The sequence below is a fragment of the Eriocheir sinensis genome, chromosome 68, assembly GCF_024679095.1.
Source record: "Eriocheir sinensis breed Jianghai 21 chromosome 68, ASM2467909v1, whole genome shotgun sequence".
NCBI lineage: Eukaryota > Metazoa > Arthropoda > Malacostraca > Decapoda > Varunidae > Eriocheir > Eriocheir sinensis.
Window position 1 is genome coordinate 6,634,199 of NC_066576.1, and position 21,507 is coordinate 6,655,705.

Consider the following 21,507-nt stretch of genomic DNA (forward strand, 5'->3'; position numbering starts at 1 on the left):
TCTGTATATTTTTGTTTCATATAAAAAATTTCAACCACTTCATATATTGAATGAAATTTGCCATGGAAAAAATAATTGTGATCTAAATAAGCTCTCCACAGTGGTCAATTTGGAAGTCTGAGAATTCATAGGGTGTTTCAGAGGGACTAGAAAGACTGGTTGCTACCATTACTCATCACAATTCATATTTACTCCAAGCAGACACACTCATCTTGCCTTCCCATTTCAATCTTAATCATTTTTTCTCTTTGTCCCAATTGTCCGGGTAACCAGCATTGGCCACTCCCACCTGTCTGCCACATTTGTCTTGTTTATTTTGTGATCAGCAGTGAATCCAGATGCTGAAATAATTTGTGAGTGAGAAAATACCATCAGTGGCATGGCGTTAATTTTAGCCCAGTAGCAGCGGGGATCATGTTTTTAATGGTCCCACCAAGCGAGAAAAATTTGTCCCGTCGCTGCTACCAGATTAAAATTTACAATATCACACTCTAAATTGTGTGTGAGGGACATTATGCCCCTTGGATTCACCGTTGGCAGGGTAGGTTTGCCAATCTTTACTCACCATTCCTGATAGAATGTCGAACAACTCTCCTCAAGAAAATAATTACTGCTGAATACTAAGCCAAGGTATAAAAATTGTCAAAGTATGAAATACCTATGAATCTTCTTTGACGGTATTTACTCGTCATGGCTCAGTTTAAGTTTCCAGCACATTTTTCCTGGTGAGTACTAATTAGAAAGGTGTGTATGAATTGGTGAACCTACTCTCAACTGTTCTGTATTGTCCACTGGGTACCACCGCCTCCACCCGTGGGCAGGTGTGAGTGTCTTCCAGTGTTGGGTCATTTCCTCGGGTTTTCTCATTGTGGGCAGTACAAACACTTCCATGTTTTGTTGGGTATTCAAAGAAAACATTTAACCCGGTAGCAGCGGGGATCACTCTAAGCGAGAAAAATGAGAAAAAATCACCCCTCACACAAACCATTTCATAATATATATCAAAGCATTTGCGATCAGTTTATGTATCATCTATTTTGGGGGTTTAAGTCATGGCACAAATTTGGCCCGTCGCTGCTACACGGTAAAGCCACAAATTTGGCCCGTTGCTGCTACCAGGTTAATCAAGGTATAAAGAATGCACAAGGTGAACCAATACTGAGCCATTCTGCACATGACAGTCACTTTCAGGGTTTTGTTTCTACCCTTCCTCCACCCTAACTCCTACCACACCAAATGTCCCCCTCCTCCTTTCCTCCCTCCTGAGCATTACTTCATAATAGTCAGGAGATAACTTGTATTCTTTCTACCTTGTTACAAATAATCCGTACCATAATTATGCAAGTGAAATTGAAGTGCATTTGTGTTCACTTGATTCTCGCCTGAAAATGTTAAAATGAGGACCTGCAGATTTTCACGAGTTTATAAAGAAAGGCCGTGTTTCTTCTGTCCTTGTGTTCCATTCCTTTGCACCTCAATTACACACCATTTTTTGTGGGTCCTGTCTGTGTAGGATGGCTTGTCTAAATAGATGTAGCTTTTTCCGTAATAAGTTCATCAGTTCATGCTGATTTAAAGTTTTTATTCTGAAGAATTTCATGGTTCATAGGAAAGTGGTCATCACATTGTCCATCAGGATTTGGCCACACTCATTTGTAGTGAAACCAAATTGTCGAGTCCGTTTTGGCGTTGTCTCCCGCGGGTCCATTCCTTCCCTCTGCTCTGCCACACAGTCCCAACACCTATTTTTTCCTCTCATATGTTACCTATAGCTTACATATGAGAGGAGGAGGTAGGTGTTGGGACTGTGTGGCAGAGAAGAGGGGAGGAAAGGACCCAAGGGAGCCTACGCCAGACTGGCCTCGACATATTTTGAAGACTTTAGCGTCAGTCCACTGAGAAGAGAACAGCTAAATTAACCATGGAAAACAAACAGTATCAACTTGAGCCTGTCATGGATGGGGTCAACCCACCATTATATTTCATCACACAGTATTAAGTTCTGCTTGTTGATGTGCCTTGTAAATCACGGCAGCGGTATTTTCATTAACAACAATGCATTCATGAATTTAATCTGTACTTTCTGTAATAGCACACATAACAGAACTTGTTAAAATCAGCATATTGTCAAAAACACATTTTCAGCATCTTGTTACATATTCCACATCAGACCTTCCATAGATCTTGTTAGATCTTAACCCAGTAGCAGCAGGGATCATGTTTCTTAATGGTCCCTCTAAGCGAGAAAAATGAGAAAAATTACCCCTCGCACAAACCATTTCATAATATATATCAAAGCATTTGTGATCAGTTTATGTATCATCTATTTTGGGGGGTTTATATCTTGGCACAAATTTGGCCCGTCGCTGCTACACGGTGAAGCCACAAATTTGGCCCATCGCTGCTACTGGGTTAATAGGTCCACAATAGATTCCGAGGCCCAGAAATTAGACAAAGTAGACATCACAAACTTCCTACAATATATAGAATGGAGGTCCCATGGATGTGGAGGTGATGAGTTGCTTGAAGACTGAGATTAACATACTACCAGATGCAGCAAACCATTTTTAACCCGGTAGCAACAACGGGCCAAATTTGTGCCATGGTATTTACCCCCATAATAGATGATACATAATCTGATCACAAATGCTTTTATATATATTATGAAATGGTTTGTGTGAGGGGTGATTTTTTCTCATTTTTCTTGCTTGGAGGGACCATTAAGAAACATGATCCCCGCTGCTACTGGGTTAAGCAAATTTGATGACTTACTTAGATCTGAACAAAATGAGCTTGTCTTGTGGACTTCTGAGTGAGAAAGTGTCCGTGTGATTTTTATTGGCCATCAGACCTCTTAACCCAGTAGCAGCGGGGATCATGTTTCTTAATGGTCCCCCCAAGCGAGAAAAATGAGAAAAAATCACCCCTCACACAAACCATTTCATAATATATATCAAAGCATTTATGATCAGATTATGTATCATCTATTTTGGGGGTTTAAATCATGGCACAAATTTGGCCCGTCGCTGCTACACGGTGAAGCCACAAATTTGGCCCATCGCTGCTACACGGTGAAGCCACAAATTTGGCCCGTCGCTGCTACCGGGTTAAGACCTGTTGTGGGCGATTGCATTCTTAGGATGAACCATTTTTCAAGCTGTTTGTCGTGCTTCTTGGTGAATGCATCTATGGGGCGAGGCAGTGATTGGCAGTGATGTTGGATTATTCCTATGTGGCATCCAGTATGAAGATGGTTGTTGGTTTGGCTTTTTTTGTCATTTGTACTTGTGGTGATCCTGGTCATGGTGTGGGTGTTCGGTATGGAGTGGTTTCTTACAGTCCTGGCGCACACCCTCCTCCCCTATCAGTAGGAAGCAGGTAGACTGACGATGCAGACTGACACAAACTGCCTCATAAGCTAAGGATAAGAGTTTTTTAGTCTCAAAAATTGTTTATATTAAAGAAGATAGAAAGAACCTCCATCCTTTTAACCCGGTAGCAGCGGGGATCATGTTTCATAATAAGAGAAAAATGAGAAAAAATCACCCCTCACACAAACCATTTCATAATATATATCAAAGCATTTGTGATCAGATTATGTATCATCTATTTTTGGGGTTTATATCATGGCACAAATTTGGCCCGTCGCTGCTACACGGTAAAGCCACAAATTTGGCCCATCGCTGCTACACGGTAAAGCCACAAATTTGGCCCGTCGCTGCTACACGGTAAAGCCACAAATTTGGCCCATCGCTGCTACCGGGTTAAGGTAAAAATGTTGGTAAATATGAACACCCTCCAGCCCTTGTACAGTGTTAGAAATAAGCAATTGAATGTGGTCTTGAGCAGGACAGTAAATACAATAACTACTTTGTTGACAACTCTCTAACAGCTCAAGGTATTAATATTGTAGCATTAAGTAGTCCAAGTTTCAAAACGTCTGATTTCTGAAAATGTGGAACACCTCTTTACCAACTGGCCGAGGCTCCTGTGAGGTCTGGCACATTGAAATTTTTATTAACTCAACTTGGTCATTAGGTTTGTGATGCCACATAACACTTTCTCCATTCAGGAAATTTAATTATTCAGATTGTGAGTAACTGTTTGACATGGACTGTTGTTAGAGCAGCACAGAAAAGCTTGGTTGTATGCACAGGGCGGACATCATTTCGAGTGCCGACGGTGTGTTGGTCAGAAGTGTGTCTCCGTGCAGGTTATGAAGCATTTTCTTTGTAAAGTCACACAAGAGTTACAAAAATATATGTTGTGCCTTTCCTATTGTTTTGGGGTATCTTAACACTTTAGATTGAAAAGGTTTGAATAATATTATATTTCCATCATTTTAATAACAAGAAATTTTCAATCTGTAGTTAATAAGACCTGCTCGAAACCTCTGTTCTGCTTATGCCCAAGACAATAACTCATAACAAAGACAACAATCATGTAACCTAGAAAGCCAGGATATTTTTATGATTATATTGTTTACTCTTAAATCACTGAATTCATTAAGTTTTAGTCTTTTATTAATAACACTAGTTAGGCTCTCATCCACTCATCACTGTAGTGTGCGGTACAGTCCATTGTTGTCCTACTCTGGAAAAATGCAGGCTGCCCACTGACCCTCATCTCCACCTCATCATAATTGCTATACTCTTGTCTCTTTGTGTAGCCATTAATGTATCATACCAGAAGTACAAACTGGAGGCCAACTACAAGGTATGATGGCTCCACTCTTATATTTTTGGCTGCTGTTACTGTTCTTGGTTGACCGTTGCCACGAGGACGGTGGCGGTCCCGGCCATTACTGACGCTGGCACGGCAATCTTTGGCGGAGTGTGACTCCCAGGCTCTTTTGTATATCTTTTTAGAATTATTTGATTATTGAATCATTAGCAGAAATGGTATTATAGATTTTGTAAAAAGAACTATAATCATTATTAATATTACTGAAAATGTGGTTTTATCCTCCTCCTGAAGCATCACTTGATGTTTGGCCTGACTGTGTCCCTGAGGCACCAAGGGCCAGTGGGCGGGCCAGCCTTGCCCTGCGCCCGGCGTCCGTCACTAACCAATAATTACGCTCCTTAGTGACGCCTAGGAACCCAACAGTTGGGAAATATTTGTCTTTATCTCATACAATTATAAACATTTCAAAGAAGCGACTGTAAGATTTGTACTGACACACCATGTGAGTAGCATACACTAGTACCACACCCTCGTAACACTCACAAACACTACCTACACTTCTTCCTCCCGCCTGTCAGAGAGTGTAGGGCAGCTGGCCTTGCCTCCGCCCGCAGACCCTGGCCGCCAGGGTCTGGGCCGAGGCTCATCGGAACACAGGTCACTTTCAATACTCTCCCCGTCATTTATAACATGCAGGAATATGTGATTAATTCCAGACAAATATTTGTGTTCAAAGCTCCTCAAAGCAGCTGGTGTGCATTTATGCTATGAAGTATTCTTGTAAAATTGCAATTTTTTTAACAGTAACAAAGATGTTGGTAAATATCTGTACAAACTTTAAAACACACGGCCGGAAATATTTTCCAAACCAACACACTCGTGGCTTTTGTCTGAGCCATGAAGCAAAAACGTGTCCGTTAAGTGGCACCCTGTGCCAATTTCACCTGATGTAGAATCTAGACCTTTTTTTTATGATATCACATGTTGCTGTAGACTGTAGACCAGTGTCAGGTATAGCACAATACAAAATGTGATTATTTATAAAATATTTTCTTAACCCTGCAAGACTCAGCCAAGTTCTCAAGTTCTGAATGTCACTTGTGGTTTTGGTCAGTTTGGTGTACCAAGTCCTTCAAGTCCACCTTGTGCTTTGTTCTGAGTTTGTGACAAAGTCGTTTGATGGTTGACCCCACCCAACGGACACTGTGCTGCCTGCTGGGGACCCTGCAGAGTCTCTTGCCTCAGAGCACAGCCTTGCATGGTGCAGGTACAGAAGACTAGTCACAGGCTCAGGGAAGGGTTCATTCATTCATACGTATTCTGAAAAGATCATTCTGGTGAGACGGCAGATTAAAATTAAACTCATGCTGTGAAGTAGAGAAAGATACTGCAAGGCTGCATCAAGGCAACCTGTCCATCATTTTATAAAGAATGAAATAATAAAACGAAGAAATGATAGAAGGATCAGGCTACTGAGAATGCTTCTGTAAAATTTTAATCAGAGTGCAGATCACAGAGAAGAGATTAGTGAGGAGTAAGTAAGCTTTACAGATTCTTATCTGAAGGAGGATAACATTAAATACTGGGGAAAGGAAGAAAGTTATGTATTTTCCATTACATAATATACACTTTTTACCCTACAACAGCAGCCTACTCCAAAAAAACATACACACAAACATAAATAAATGTAATTCTGAAAAAAGTTGGAAAGTTTCGTTTAGCCGGCACAACATCTGTGGTCTTATGCCAGAGAGAGACAGAAGGGGAAGGAATCATAGGAGAAAGGAACAGATCCCACGAGACAGGACACAACCCCCAATTAATACCTGGTACCCATTCATTGCTGGGTGGACAGGGGCATAGGGTATCGGAAAAGCCGCCCAATTTTTTCCACTCCACCTGGGAAGTGTAATTCTGAAGCAGACATGATTCTGTGAAACCTAAGAATATGGTTCTGAAGAAAACAACCAAGATGATATTCAGTGAGCTAACTTTATGGACCCTTGCATTGAGATGGAAGTGGGTGTCGGGCTATCTAGTGCCAAGGGGCCATTTTTTATAAGTGCAAACTGAATTTTTTTTCTTTTTCTTTTTTTTCGGTGCTGCCTGAAGTACTGGAAGGCTCTCTTGATGGGCCTCTTGGATGGCCCCCCTGTTAACTCGGCACCAGCGACGGACCAAATTTGTGGCTTTACCGTGTAGCAGCGACGGGCCAAATTTGTGCCTTGATATAAACCCCCCAAAATAGATGATGCATAATCTGATCACAAATGCTTCGATATATATTATAAAATGGTTTGTGTGAGGGGTGATTTTTTCTCATTTTTCTCGCTTGGAGGGACCATTAAGAAACATGATCCCCGCTGCTACTGGGTTAATGGCGCACGCTAATCTATTTATAGTGGCTGCTGTGATATATGACTCTTTGCTTGCCCCATGCTGCCCCCCGGTGCCCCACTTGAACTATGTCGCTGAGGTTAGGGTTGACTGGAGATCCGACAGCATGTGGGTAACCTGGCACTCAGCAATGACTTGAAAAATTACTGTTCTGGTGGGACTGAAATTTAGGTCCATGGGCTCACCACGCCTGCACGCTGACCACTCGGCCACCACCTTCCCACTGGTCAAAGGTGGAGCCAGGTGGTAACAGTTCTCCACTTATTTATTGTGGATGAAGTTAACCCGGTAGCAGCGGGGATCATGTTTCTTAATGGTCCCTCTAAGCGAGAAAAATGAGAAAAAATCATCACTCACGCAAACCCTTTCATAATATATATAAAAGCGTTTGTGATCAGATTATGTATCATCTATTTTTGGGGGTATATATCATGGCAAAAATCTGACCCGTCGCTGCTACACTGTAAAGCCACAAATTTGGCCCGTCGCTGCTACACGGTAAAGCCACAAATTTGGCCCGTCGCTGCTACACGGTAAAGCCACAAATTTGGCCCGTCGCTGCTACACTGTAAAGCCACAAATTTGGCCCGTCGCTGCTACACGGTAAAGCCACAAATTTGGCCCGTCGCTGCTACACGGTAAAGCCACAAATTTGGCCCGTCACTGCTACACGGTAAAGCCACAGATTTGGCCCGTCGCTGCTACACAGTAAAGCCACAAATTTGGCCCGTCGCTGCTACACGGTAAAGCCACAAATTTGGCCCGTCGCTGCTACACGGTAAAGCCACAGATTTGGCCCGTCGCTGCTACCGGGTTAAGCTTTCAAATGTGCTTTTTTCACTTTGAAGTCTTTTCACTTATATTTATAGAGCTATTAATTCATTTCAACTCCCTTCCCTGGCAGTCACTTGGTTATATAAACAAGTGCAAGACCCAAGCAGAGTCAAGGCAGGGGATGTGTTCCTCACCTGATCCACGATGATTGACGACTCCATCTCAAAAATTACTGAAGTCGTTGAAGTTATAGGATCCTTCTGCCTTCCGTTTCTTTGACTGCTGTGATGTGAGGAGCAGCTCATCTTTACTGTGGGTGAGGAAATACATCGTGTAACATTTATATACCAGTCGTACAGTGGAAATATGATTCTCCAAGGTGAAAGCTACTCTGCAGAACTGACAAAGAAAATGGCAAATGTAAAGACTAGGAACCATTGATCAAAGTCGGTACAGTCAGACACTCCCGCCCCTAACACCAACTATTTCCAGAGGCCTAAAAGGAGGTTAGTCGAGTTTTAATGAGTGTTCTTTTAGGTTCACGGTACAGAAGAAGGCCCAGACTACCACCAGGGTCATAAAACTACCCCTGGAAATGCCCTAAACTCCCATGAAAGCCAAGTAAGTTACGTGTTCTTGGGAGCCAAAATGTTTAAAAATATGACCCTCTTAGAATCGAGTTTTAATGAGTGTTCTTTTAGGTTCACGGTACAAAAGAAGGCTGAGACTACCACCAGGGTCATAAAACTACCCCTGGAAATGCCCTAAACTCCCACGAAAGCCAAGTAAGTTACGTGTTCTTGGGCGCTGAAATGTTTAAAAATATGGCCCCCTTAGAATCGAGTTTTAATGAGTGTTCTTTTAGGTTCACGGTACAGAAGAAGGCTCAGACTACCACCAGGGTCATAAAACTACCCCTGGAAATGCCCTAAACTCCCATGAAAGCCAAGTAAGTTACGTGTTCTTGGGAGCCAAAATGTTTAAAAATATGGCCCTCTTAGAATCGAGTTTTAATGAGTGTTCTTTTAGGTTCACGGTATAGAAGAAGGCTCAGACTACCACCAGGGTCATAAAACTACCCCTGGAAATGCCCTAAACTCCCATGAAAGCCAAGCAAGTTATGTGTTCTTGGGCGCTGAAATGTTTAAAAATATGGCCCCCTTAGAATTGAGTTTTAATGAGTGTTCTTTTAGGTTCACGGTACAGAAGAAGGCTCAGACTACCACCAGGGTCATAAAACTACCCCTGGAAATGCCCTAAACTCCCACGAAAGCCAAGTAAGTTACGTGTTCTTGGGCGCTGAAATGTTTAAAAATATGGCCCCCTTAGAATCGAGTTTTAATGAGTGTTCTTTTAGGTTCACGGTACAGAAGAAGGCTCAGACTACCACCAGGGTCATAAAACTACCCCTGGAAATGCCCTAAACTCCCATGAAAGCCAAGTAAATTACGTGTTCTTGGGCACCGAAATGTTTAAAAATACGGCCCTAAGTCTCTAAGTGAAGCAGCCTTTATTAAGACTGATCCCAAGTGTCACGTAGCACATACACTTAACGCAGTCTGTTAAGTGGAACCAGACACAAGGACGGCTGTAATTATGAGAATCTTAGTCTTTGTCTTGACTCAAGTTAACATGGTAGCAGTGGGGATCATGTTTCTTAATGGTCCTTCTAAGCGAGAAAAATTAGAAAAAAATCATCACTCACACAAACCATTTCATAATATATATCAAAGCATTTGTGATCAGATTATGCATCATCTATTTTGGGGGGTTTATATCATGGCACAAACTTGGCCCGTCGCTGCTACACAGGTTAATCATTCTATCGTTGCTGCTTATGGCTGCTTAGGGTGCTGGGGAATGATCAGGATTAGGAACACCTGAAGCTTGAAGGGAGAAACAGCTGAGCAGGTGAGAGCAACATGCATCAGTCCAACTCATAATGAAGCTGAAAAATTAAGGACCAAAAAGCATGTTCCCACTTCACTAGAAACCATAGAATGTTTGGAGAGCCAGGATAGGCACTGAAGGATTTCTTTTATTTTGACTCCCTCTACCGCAGTACCACACATCGCGTACCGCACTGGGAAAGAAAAAAATGGGACCACACTACCACAACTGCACTAATCCGGAAAAAGTACCACACTACCACAACCGCACTGCTCCGGAAAAAGTACCACACTACCACAACCGCACTAATCCGGAAAAAGTACCACACTACCACAACTGCACTAATCTGGAAAAAGTACCGCACTACCACAACCGCACTAATCTGGAAAAAGTACCACACTACCACAACCGCACTGCTCCGGAAAAAGTACCACACTACCACAACCGCACTACTCCGGAAAAAGTACCACACTACCACAACCGCACTGCTCCGGAAAAAGTACCACACTACCACAACCGCACTTCTGATTTTTCTGTACCACGCCCACCTCTGCAAAAACCAGGCATTTCACTGAAGCGTCTCGTCAACCATCAACTCACGTCAGAGTGGAGGTGGACAGATCCAGGAACTTGCCCACGCCGGAGCGGAACACTTTGGGCTTCCCGTCACCCTTGGTCTTGGGTCGCTTTTGGCTCTTAAGTTCCTCCTCTTCGGCCTTTCTCTTCAAGGCCTCGAGGCGTCTCTCCTCCTCCAGCTGTAAGGGTATTAAAGGAGCACTGTTCACATATATTCTTAAAACAAATGAGTCTTTCAGAATTTTATCTCATCTGTTCACGTCTTTAAATCTTCTTAAATTTACTAGATTGTCCATTTTCAGGAGCAAAAGTATTACCATCCCATTCCCTGACACTGACAATGATCACAATTACAGCTGTTTATTTATTTATTTTTTTATTTATTTTTTTACGTCTACGCATATAACACCTGTAGGCTTGCTTGAGGGGCCTGGATGGTAGTTGGCCCCAGTCCGTCATGGCGCAGGCAGGTGTTTATAGTGGCGCCATCTTCTCACAACCCCAGGAATCTCTGTTATAATGCCTGTCTGCCTTGCCTGTTTATCAGCTTCCTTGAATGGGTCCACAAACACGACGGCCTCCTCTATCCTGATGTCCTCGATGGGGCAGTCCTTGTTGTCCGTCTCAATGGCCTCCATCGCCGAGAGGGTGGCCAGGCCGCCCACCACCCGACCAAAGATGGTGTGCTTGGTATCCAGGTGAGGGCACGACCGGTATGTGATGAAGCTGCGGAGGAGACACATCATCATCATACATTAACCCGGTAGCTGCGGGGGTCATGTTTCTAAGGTTAGGTTAGGTTAGGTTAGGTTAAAGGCCCCTCTAAGTAAAATAATGAGAAAGAATCATCACTCACGCAAACCATTTCATAATATATATCAACGCATGTGTGATCAGTTTATGCATCATCTATTTTGGGAGGTTTATATCATGGCAGAAATTTGGCCCGTCGCTGCTACCGGGTTAAGAAATAGATAGATAGATAGATAGATAACTTTATTGTCAGTTTTTTTTAATAGAAATATGAAATTACTAAAAATGTAAAGTTAATAGAAATATAAAATCAGTAAGGATGTGGAATGTTTCAACAGCTACACATAAAAACACAATCAATCACAGGGCCTATCACACATTCACACATTCTCAAATCTATCATCCAGTCACTATCATGTTTTCAAATGATTAAAGTCAACAGCTCCCTTCACCCTCACCCCACTGACCTCAATGCTCTCCCTTCCCCGTAAACACCCTTATCCACCACCACCCCCACGCAACACAACTGCACCCTGTCTCCCTTGATCAAACTTAACCCTGCCTTTTTTATTCCAACGTCGAATATGGTGCTTTTTGGTACAAACGATTTTTTATATCTGTCCGTGCGCTGGGTGGGCAGAGCTAGCCTTCTGCCGGACCAAAGGACAATCTTTCCCAACATCCTCCACCTATGTCTGTCTGGCGTTAGTGTGCTTCATCCTGTTACGGTAAATGCTCAAGCTTCCTCTCTCTATCTGGTTCTCCGTCAGCCATAACTTCAAAAATATCTAGGTTGCCACGCCGTTGTTTCTTTTATATTGTTGTCTGTTCTCCCATGATACACCATTGCTAGATTATTATTATTATTATTATTATTTTTTTTTTACAACAAAGGAGATTATCGTACTCAGAGCTGCGTATTTCCCGTTTTCTGGCTCACAACTGTTGCCAAGAAGCATCAATAATTAACCATTTAAATGATAACCATATATGAAGGCAGTTATTTGGTTGATGAAATTAGTTTTGGGTCGGAAATCAGCAAACATGAGAGGCAGAGTACGGCAATCTGGCAACGTTCCCATGATATGACCTGCCCGGGCCCTCTTGGTTGTGAGCCGAGTGTGCTAACCACTGCACCACGAAGCCCCCATGACCTGCCCAAGCCCACACACAGGATCAGATACAAGGAGATACTTGAAGAAATGAACAAAGCTTGGAACACAGTAAGGAGATGCGTGGTTATTTTTTTTTCTTACAACAAAGGAGGCAGCTCAAGGGCACACAAAAACAAGGAAACAATAACAAAAAAAAGCCCGCTACTCGCTGCTCCCAAAAAGAATCCAAAGAGGTCAATTTCGGGAGGAGAGGTGTCCAGATACCCTCCTCTATGACCGTAATTCAAGCACAGACCTATCTTGGGAATTCATTTATTTAAGGCATCAACTCACAACTGACTCTTGTTGGTGTCTGGCCCAGAGTTGGCCATGGACAGCACTCCACGGCCCTTGTGGGACAGGTTGGAACGGAACTCATCCTTGAATGGCTTGCCCCAGATGGATTCTCCTCCATTCCCTGTACCTTCAGGGTCTCCACCTTGAATCTGAAAGAATTGGAAAGTTTTGTTTAGTCGGCGCAACATCTGTGGTCATATGCCGGAGAGAGACAGACGGGGAAGGAATTATAGGAGAAGGGAACAGACCCCAGGAGACGGGAAAGTTGGAAAGTTTCATTTAGTAGGCGCAACATCTGTGGTCATATGCCGGAGAGAGACAGACGGGGAAGGAATTATAAGAGAAGGGAACAGACCCCAGGAGACGGGACACAACCCCTGATTAATACCTGGTACCCATTCACTGCTGGGTGGACAGGGGCGAAGGGTATCGGAAAAGCCGCCCAAATTTTTCCACTCCACCCAGGAATTAAACCCGGGCTCTCTCAGTTGTGAGCCGAGTGTGCTAACCATTGCACCACGAAGCCCCCCTAATGCCACATGTAACTGGCTGACTGTGTGAAGGATAATGTGAAGCCAGTCAGTTTCATTTCATTTTAAAATAGCATCTTGTGAAAGTGGATAGCAAACTAGGTGTTGTTCATTTGACAGGCTGTTTACTCAAAGGGAATTCATGCAACTTTCAAAATAACAAAATGAAACACATCAACCAGAAATGAGACGTTAACCCAGTACCAGCGAGGATCACGTTTCTTAATGGTCCCCCTAAGCAAGAAACATGAGAAAAAAAATCACCCCTCACACAAACCATTTCATAATATATATCAAAGCATTTGTGATCAGATTATGTATCATCTATTTTTGGGGGGGTTTAAATCACGGCACAAATTTGGCCCGTCGCTGCTACACGGTTAGAATAGTTCCACGGTCTCTTTCCCTCCCAGCCACTCACCATGAAGTGGCGGATGGAGCGGTGGAACTTGGTACCGTCGTAGTAGCCTCGGTCACTCAGGCGGATGAAGTTTTCTGCGGCTTTCTGCACCGTGTCGCAGTATACTTCCAAGTTGAGTGTGCCCAGGTTGGTCTTGAGGGACACATAGCCTGCAGGAGACATGGGGAGAGGGTGAGAGGCTGACAAGTGGGTTTGTACAATACTTTCAACACTAGAATCATTAGCAAGGACGTTGGTGCGCTGGAGTGATGCAGGAACATGTGTAGCAGATGTTTCCCAATTCAGACATTTCTTTGTATAAAAAATGCTTATAACCCACTTAGGCACTCAATAAAGTCAGAGAAAAAGGGTACACAACAGAACGCAGTAAAACTAGATGAAAAAATATATGGAAAAAGAATAAAAGAAAACATGGGTCGCATTGCAAGACATTTCGTCACCAAAGAACACATATTTGACAAGGCTTTCGTAGGAGTTGTGGGCATTTCCAGGAGTAGTTTTATGACCCTGGTGGTGGTTTGACCCTTCTTCTGTACCCTGAACCTAAGGAACACATATTTGACAAGGCTTTCGTAGGAGTTGTGGGCATTTCCAGGAGTAGTTTTATGACCCTGGTGGTAGTTTGACCCTTCTTCTGTACCGTGAACCTAAGGAACACATATTTGACAAGGCTTTCGTAGGAGTTGTGGGCATTTCCAGGATTAGTTTTATGATCCTGGTGGTGGATTGACCCTTCTTCTGTACCCTGAACCTAAGGAACACATATCTGACAAGGCTTTCGTAGGAGTTGTGGGCATTTCCATGAGTAATTTTATGACCCTGGTGGTGGCTTGACCCTTCTTCTGTACCGTGAACCTAAGGAACACATATTTGACAAGGCTTTCGTAGGAGTTGTGGGCATTTCCAGGAGTAGTTTTATGACCCTGGTGGTGGCTTGACCCTTCTTCTGTACCGTGAACCTAAGGAACACATATTTGACAAGGCTTTCGTAGGAGTTGTGGGCATTTCCAGGAGTAGTTTTATGACCCTGGTGGTAGCTTGACCCTTCCTCTGTACCCTGAACCTCAAGAAGCACTCCTTAGAACCCGACTGACCCACTCCTTGGCCTTAAGAAACAGATGATGTGAGAACCGAAACTCTTATGATACCGACCATAAGCTCTTCATAGTCCGCAGCGTCCCTTCTCTATTTTTCCCTCATTTTCTACACTACTTTCCAGAAGACGGACGGTACTTTTAGACATGACAGAGTACGTACCTTTCTTCTTGACGCGCCGGTACCTCACCACGTCATCCTCCAGCACCGCCGCCACCTGGGTTGTCTCCACATCCACGGAGGTTGAGGTGAAGCTAGCCGACACCTTCCCTTGCGAGTAATGGGCCTGAGGATGACGAGATATGCAGTGTGTTAACTTTTTGTTCATGTGTATCGGTAATGGGTATGGGTAGGCGGTGGCTGAGTGGTAGCGTGCTGGGCCCACATTCACCGCGGGATAAGTGAATGAAATTAAAGTTCTGTTAATGGACTCACCGCATTGAATTTGTCCGCCACTCTCTCTCCCTCCTCCTCCTTCTTCTCGGCCTCCTTGTACGTGCGGTTGAACTCCTCCAGGATCTGCTGTGTGTCCTGCGAAACGTGCTTGAGGCGCATCGAGGCGTCCGTCCGGGCTCGCACTGTCTCTGTGGGAAGGGAGGAAGGAGGAGGTGGCAGCGAGCGTTTTTGATGATGCAATGTTTTGTGGCTGTTCTTTTGCACTACTATGAACTCTTATATCTTTGGGTCTTTATTAACCCAGTAGCAGCGGGGATCATGTTTCTTAATGGTCCCTCCAAGCGAGAAAAAATAGAAAAAATCACCCCTCACACAAACCATTTCATAACATATATCCAATCATTTGTTATCAGATTATGCATCATCTATTTTTGGGGGGTTTAAACCAAGGCACAAATCTGGCCCGTCGCTGCTACACGGTAAAGCCACAAATTTGGCCCATCGCTGATACCGGGTTAAGGGGTATTATCAGACATTTTCATTTGTTTCTTAGTGTTTGGGACTTCTTTATAGACCTGATAGACCTACCCTCATCCTCAATCTTTAGTCCATGTTTGACGTGATGAAACTGGCTGATGTTGAACTTTGAGAGGTCATCGGTGCACTGGATAATTACAAGGTCAGCGCGGGTGAAGGGTGTGTCCGTCAGCAGGTCACGCCAGTTGTTGACCTTGATGTTCAGTTGATCCACAGCCTGAAGGAAGAGAGAGAAAGGGACTGAGATAGAAAGAGATAAGGCTTGTAAGGTTGGTAATGGGACTGGTGGATAGGGGAAGGGTTGGTAATGGGACTGGTGGATAGGGGAAGGATTGGTCATGGGACTGGTGGATAGGGGAAGGGTTGGTAATGGGACTGGTGGATAGGGGAAGGGTTGGTAATGGGACTGGTGGATAGGGGAAGGCTTGGTAATGGGACTGGTGGAGAGGGGAAGGGTTGGTAATGGGACTAGTGGATAGGGAACGGGTTGGTAATGGGACTGGTGGATAGGGGAAGGGTTGGTAATGGGACTGGTGGATAGGGGAAGGGTTGGTAATGGGACTGGTGGATAGGGGAAGGATTGGTAATGGGACTGGTGGATAGGGGAAGGATTGGTAATGGGACTGGTGGATAGGGGAAGGGTTGGTAATGGGACTGGTGGATAGGGAAGGATTGGTAATGGGACTGGTGGATGGGGAAGGATTGGTAATGGGACTGGTGGATAGGGAAGGGTTGGTTATGGGACTGGTGGATAGGGAAAAGGTTGGTATTGGGACTGGTGGAAAAAGGAAGGGTTGGTTTTGGGACTGGTGGATAGGAGAAGGGTTGGTAATGGTACTGGTGGATAGGGGAATGATTAATAATGGGACTGGTGGATAGGTTAAGGGTTCATAATGGAACTAGTGGATATTGGAAGGATTGGTAATGGGACTGATGGAGAGGGGAGGGGTTGGTAATGGGACTGGTGGATAGGGGAAGGGTTGGTAATGGGACTGATGGATAGGGGAAGGGTTGGTAATGGGACTGGTGGAGAGGGGAAGGATTGGTAATTGGACTGGTGGCTAGGGAAGGGTTGGCAATGGGACTGGTGGATAAGGGAAGAGTTGGTAATGGGACTGGTGGATAGTGGAAAGGTTGGTAATGTGACTGGTGGATAGGGGAAGGGTTGGTAATGGGACTTGTGGATAGCGGAAAGGTTGGTAATGGGACAGGTGGAAAGGGAAAGGGTTGGTAATGGGACTGTTGGATGGGGAAGAATTGGTAATGGGACTGGTGGATAGGGAAGGGTTGGTAATGGGACTGGTGGATAGGGAAGGCTTGGTCATGGGACTGGTGGATAGGGAAGGATTGGTAATGGGACTGGTGGATAGGGAAGGGTTGGTAATGGGACTGGTGGATAGGGAAGGTTTGGTAATGGGACTGGTGTATAGTGGAAGGGTTGGTAATGGGACTGGTGGATAAGGGAAGGGTTGGTAATGGGACTGGTGGATAGGGGAAGGGTGGGGAATGGGCCTGAGGGATAGGGCACGGGTTGCTACTGTGACTGGTGGATCGGGCACGGGTTGGTAATGGGACTGATGGATAGGGGAAGGGTTGGTAATGGGACTGGTGGATAGGGGAAGGCTTGGTAATGGGACTGGTGGAGAGGGAAGGGTTGGTAATGGGACTGGTGGATAGGGAAGGGTTGGTAATGGGACTGGTGGATCGGGGACGGCTTGCTCATGGGACTGGTGGATAGGCGAAGGGGTGCTAATGAGACTGGTGGATAGGGAAGGGTTGGTAATGGGACTGGTGGACAGGGAAGGATTAATAATGGGACTGGTGGATGGGGAAGGTTGGTAATGGGACTGGTGGATGGGGAAGGATTAGTAATGGGACTGGTGGATAGGAGAAGGATTGGTAATGGGACTGTTGGATAGGGGAAGGGTTGGTAATGGGACTGGTGGGGAGGGGAAGGATTGGTAATGGGACTGCTGGATAGGGAAGGTTGGTAATGGGACTGGTGGATAGGGAAGGGGTTGGTAATGGGACTGGTGGATATGGGAAGGGTTGGTAATGGGACTGGTGGAGAGGTGAAGGGTTGGTAATGGGACTGGTGGATAGGGGAAGGATTGGTAATGGGACTAGTGGAGAGGGAAGGGTTGGTAATGGGACTGGTGGATAGGGAAGGGTTGGTAATGGGACTGGTGGATAGGGAAGGCTTGGTAATGGGACTGGTGGATAGGGAAGGGTTGGTAATGGGACTGGTGGATAGGGGAAGGATTGGTAATGGGACTGGTGGATAGGGAAGGGTTGGTAATGGGACTGGTGGATGGGGAAGGGTTGGTAATGGGACTGGTGGATGGGGAAGGGTTGGTAATGGGACTGGTGGATAGGGGAAGGGTTGGTAATGGTACTGGTGGATAGAGGGAGGGTTGGTGATGGGACTGGTGGATAGGGGAAGGGTTGGTAATGGGACTGGTGGATACGGGAAGGCTTGGTAATGGGACTGGTGGATAGGGGAAGGGTTGGTAATGGGACTGGTGGATAGGGGAAGGATTGGTAATGGGACTGGTGGATAGGGGAAGGATTGGTAATGGGACTGGTGGATAGAGGAAGGGTTGGTAATGGGACTGGTGGATAGGGGAAGGGTTGGTAATGGGACTGGTGGATAGGGGAAGGGTTGGTAATGGGACTGGTGGATAGTGGAAGGGTTGGTAATGGGACTGGTGGATAGGGGAAGGGTTGGTAATGGGACTGGTGGATAGCGGAAGGATTGGTAATGGGACTGGTAGATAGGGGAAGGGTTGGTAATGTGACTGGTGGATAGGGGAAGGATTGGTAATGGGACTGGTGGATAGGGGAAGGGTTAGTAATGGGACTGGTGGATAGGGGAAGGGTTGGTAATGGGACTGGTGGATAGCGGAAGGCTTGGTAATGGGACTGGTGGATAGGGGAAGGGTTGGTAATGGGACTGGTGGATAGGGGAAGGGTTGGTAATGGGACTGGTGGATAGAGGAAGGGTTGGTAATGGGACTGGTGGATAGGGGAAGGCTTGGTAATGGGACTGGTGGATAGGGGAAGGGTTGGTAATGGGACTGGTGGATAGGGGAAGGATTGGTAATGGGACTGGTGGATAGGGGAAATGTTGGTAATGGGACTGGTGGATAGGGGAAGGGTTGGTAATGGGACTGGTCGATAGGGGAAGGATTGGTAATGGGACTGGTGGATAGGGGAAGGATTGGTAATGGGACTGGTGGATAGGGGAAGGGTTGGTAATGGGACTGGTGGATAGGGGAAGGATTGGTAATGGGACTGGTGGATAGGGGAAGGGTTGGTAATGGGACTGGTGGATAGGGGAAGGTTTGGTAATGGGACTGGTGGATAGGGGAAGGGTTGGTAATGGGACTGGTGGATAGGGGAAGGATTGGTAATGGGACTGGTGGAGAGGGGAAGGGTTGGTAATGGGACTGGTTGATAGGGGAAGGGTTGGTAATGGGACTGGTGGATAGGGGAAGGATTGGTAATGGGACTGGTGGATAGGGGAATGGTTGGTAATGGGACTGGTGGATCGGGGAAGGATTGGTAATGGGACTGGTGGATAGGGGAAGGGTTGGTAATGGGACTGGTGGAGAGGGTAAGGATTGGTAATGGGACTGGTGGATAAAGGGAAGGGTTGGTAATGGGACTGGTGGAGGGGAAGGATTGGTAATGGGACTGGTGGATAGGGAAGGGTTGGTAATGGGACTGGTGGAGGGGAAGGGTTGGTATTGGGACTGGTGGAGAGGGAAGGATTGGTAATGGGACTGGTGGATTGTTGAAGGATTGGTAATGGGACTGGTGGATAGGGGAAGGGTTGGTAATGGGACTGGTGGATAGGTGAAGGGTTGGTAATGGGACTGGTGGATAGCGGAAGGGTTGGTAATGGGACTGGTGGATAGGGGAAGGATTGGTAATGGGACTGGTGGATAGGGGAAGGATTGGTAATGGGACTGGTGGATAGGGGAAGGATTGGTAATGGGACTGGTAGATAGGGGAAGGATTGGTAATGGGACTGGTGGATAGGGGAAGGATTGGTAATGGGACTGGTGGATAGGGGAAGGCTTGGTAATGGGACTGGTGGATAGAGGAAGGATTGGTAATGGGACTGGTGGATAGGGGAAGGGTTGGTAATGGGACTGGTGGATAGGGGAAGGGTTGGTAATGGGACTGGTGGATAGGGGAAGGATTGGTAATGGGACTGGTGGATAGGGGAAGGGTTGGTAATGGGACTGGTAGATAGGGGAAGGATTGGTAATGGGACTGGTGGATAGGGGAAGGGTTGGTAATGGGACTGGTGGATAGGGGAAGGGTTGGTAATGTTACTGGTGGATAGGGGAAGGCTTGGTCATGGGACTGGTGGATAGGGGAAGGATTGGTAATGGGACTGGTGGATAGGGGAAGGGTTGGTAATGGGACTGGTGGACAGGGGAAGGCTTGGTAATGGGACTGGTAGATAGGGGAAGGGTTGGTAATGGGACTGGTGGATAAGGAAGGGTGGTAATGGGACTGGTGGATAGGGAAGGATTGGTAATGGGACTGGTGGATAGGGAAGGGTTGGTAATGGGACTGGTCGATAGGGAAGGGTTGGTAATGGGACTGTTGGATCCGGGAAGGATTGGTAATGGGACTGGTGGATAGGGGAAGGGTTGGTCATGGGACTGGTGGTTAGGGTAAGGCTTGGAAATGTGACTTGTGGAGAGGGGAAGGATTGGTAATGGGACTGGTGGATAGGGGAAGGGTTGGTAATGGGACTGGTGGATAGGGGAAGGGTTGGTAATGGGACCGGTGGATAGGGGAAGGATTGGTAATGGGACTGGTGGATCGGGGAAGGGTTGGTAATGGGACTGGTGGATAGGGAAGGGTTGGTAATGGGACTGGTGGATAGGGAAGGGTTGGTAATGGGACTGGTGGATAGGGGAAGGGTTGGTAATGGGACTGGTGGAAAGGGGAAGGATTGGTAATGGGACTGGTGGATAGGGGAAGGATTGGTAATGGGACTGGTAGATAGGGGAAGGATTGGTAATGGGACTGGTGGATAGGGGAAGGATTGGTAATGGGACTGGTGGATAGGGGAAGGCTTGGTAATGGGACTGGTGGATAGGGGAAGGATTGGTAATGGGACTGGTGGATAGGGGAAGGGTTGGAAATGGGACTGGTGGATAGGTGAAGGGTTGTTAATGGGACTGGTGGATAGAGGAAGGATTGGTAATGGGATTGGTGGATAGGGAAGGGTTGGTAATGGGACTGGTAGATAGGGGAAGGATTGGTAATGGGACTGGTGGATAGGGGAAGGATTGGTAATGGGACTGGTGGATAGGGGAAGGGTTGGTAATGGGACTGGTGGATAGGGGAAGGCTTGGTCATGGGACTGGTGGATAGTGGAAGGATTGGTAATGGGACTGGTGGATTGGGGAAGGGTTGGTAATGGGACTGGTGGACAGGGGAAGGCTTGGTAATGGGACTGGTAGATAGGGGAAGGGTTGGTAATGGGACTGGTGGATAGGGGAAGGGTTGGTAATGGGACTGGTGGATAGGGGAAGGATTGGTAATGGGACTGGTGGATAGGGGAAGGGTTGGTAATGGGACTGGTCGATAGGGGAAGGGTTGGTAATGGGACTGGTCGATAGGGGAAGGATTGGTAATGGGACTGGTGGAGAGGGGAAGGGTTGGTAATGGGACTGGTGGATAGGGGAAGGGTTGGTAATGGGACTGGTGGATAGGGGAAGGGTTGTTAAAGGGACTGGTGGATAGGGAAGGGTTGGTAATGGGACTGGTGGAGAGGGAAGGGTTGGTAATGGGACTGGTGGATAGGGAAGGGTTGGTAATGGGACTGGTGGATAGGGAAGGGTTGGTAATGGGACTGGTGGAGAGGGAAGGGTTGGTAATGGGACTGGTGGATGGGGAAGGGTTGGTAATGGGACTGGTGGATAGGGAAGGGTTGGTAATGGGACTGGTGGAGAGGGAAGGGTTGGTAATGGGA

At 46.1% G+C, this 21,507-nt stretch overlaps 1 protein-coding gene across 1 annotated transcript; it reads right to left on the minus strand.

Annotated features, from left to right (window-relative positions):
- Positions 1 to 4,306: 4,306 nt before the first annotated feature.
- Positions 4,307 to 15,723, minus strand: LOC126988233 (RING-type E3 ubiquitin-protein ligase PPIL2-like; the record flags this gene model as incomplete). The annotated part of the gene is given in 9 exon segments (XM_050846256.1): positions 4,307 to 6,006; positions 8,052 to 8,167; positions 10,348 to 10,502; positions 10,860 to 11,049; positions 12,525 to 12,676; positions 13,479 to 13,627; positions 14,736 to 14,859; positions 15,009 to 15,157; positions 15,558 to 15,723. Coding segments are annotated over 8 exon segments (1,173 nt in total), but the record flags the coding sequence as incomplete, so codon positions are not given.
- Between the last annotated feature and the right edge of the window lie 5,784 nt (positions 15,724 to 21,507).